Source organism: Bison bison, unplaced genomic scaffold, assembly GCF_000754665.1.
Source record: "Bison bison bison isolate TAMUID 2011002044 unplaced genomic scaffold, Bison_UMD1.0 scf7180017863871, whole genome shotgun sequence".
Taxonomy (NCBI): Eukaryota; Metazoa; Chordata; class Mammalia; order Artiodactyla; family Bovidae; genus Bison; species Bison bison.
Window position 1 is genome coordinate 25,647 of NW_011494443.1, and position 788 is coordinate 26,434.

The 788-nt window shown below is 39.6% G+C and overlaps 1 protein-coding gene across 1 annotated transcript in view; it reads left to right on the forward strand.

Moving 5' to 3' along the window:
- Nucleotides 1-788, forward strand: part of LOC104984096 (ATP-dependent RNA helicase DDX3X-like) — a 14,144-nt gene extending 13,356 nt beyond the window's left edge. The window contains exons 15-16 of the mRNA XM_010833711.1: nucleotides 369-508; nucleotides 700-788. Coding sequence (XP_010832013.1) covers nucleotides 369-508; nucleotides 700-779 — 220 coding nt within the window. The 3' untranslated portion in view covers nucleotides 780-788. The remainder of the gene's footprint in view (nucleotides 1-368; nucleotides 509-699) is intronic.

A 788-nucleotide genomic window follows, 5' to 3' on the forward strand; every position in this document is an offset into this window, starting at 1 on the left:
AAAGTGTTACATCCTTCTTGGGTTTTAATATCTGAGCAAATTCGGAATACCATGTTATGCTTCTAAAGTTCCCTAAAATCCTCTTTGCATTCATAAATCCCTTCCAGACAACCGAGAAGGGTACTGCTTCACGGTTAGAAATAATGTGTATTACTAAATAATGTGTGTAATGGAGAGGGGTGTGATTTTTAAGGTTATTTAAGTGACCTTCAGTGTCAGCTTTTCACAGCTAAGGCCTTATAAAATTCCTATTACAGAAAAGAAGGGCTGGGTGGAATTGCTTGAACTGGAAAATCGGAAATTGGTCCTTGGGAATTTTTAACAAGAATTGGGTTATCTTTATGTAAACTAACATTTTGTCCTTATAGTAGTAGATTCAGTGGAGGATTTGGTGCCAGAGACTATCGACAGAGTAGTGGTGGCAGCAGTTCCAGCTTCAGCAGCAGCCGCGCCAGCAGCAGCCGCAGTGGTGGAGGCGGCCATGGAAGCAGCAGAGGGTTTGGTGGAGGTAATGTTAAATTTTAACCTCATGCCTTTGGGGAGGTTTTTGCCCTTTTTCATCTTTTTCAAAGCGTAATTTAAAATACTGGCCCCTGTAGATTGCTTTTTGTAATTTTACATCAAAATATTTAAAGAAGGGAAAGATTGTATTACACAATGGATGACTTAATACTTTTTTTTTTTTTGATCTCTCATTAGGTGGCTATGGAAGCTTTTACAACAGTGATGGATATGGAGGAAATTATAACTCCCAGGGGGTTGACTGGTGGGGTAACTGAACCTGCTTT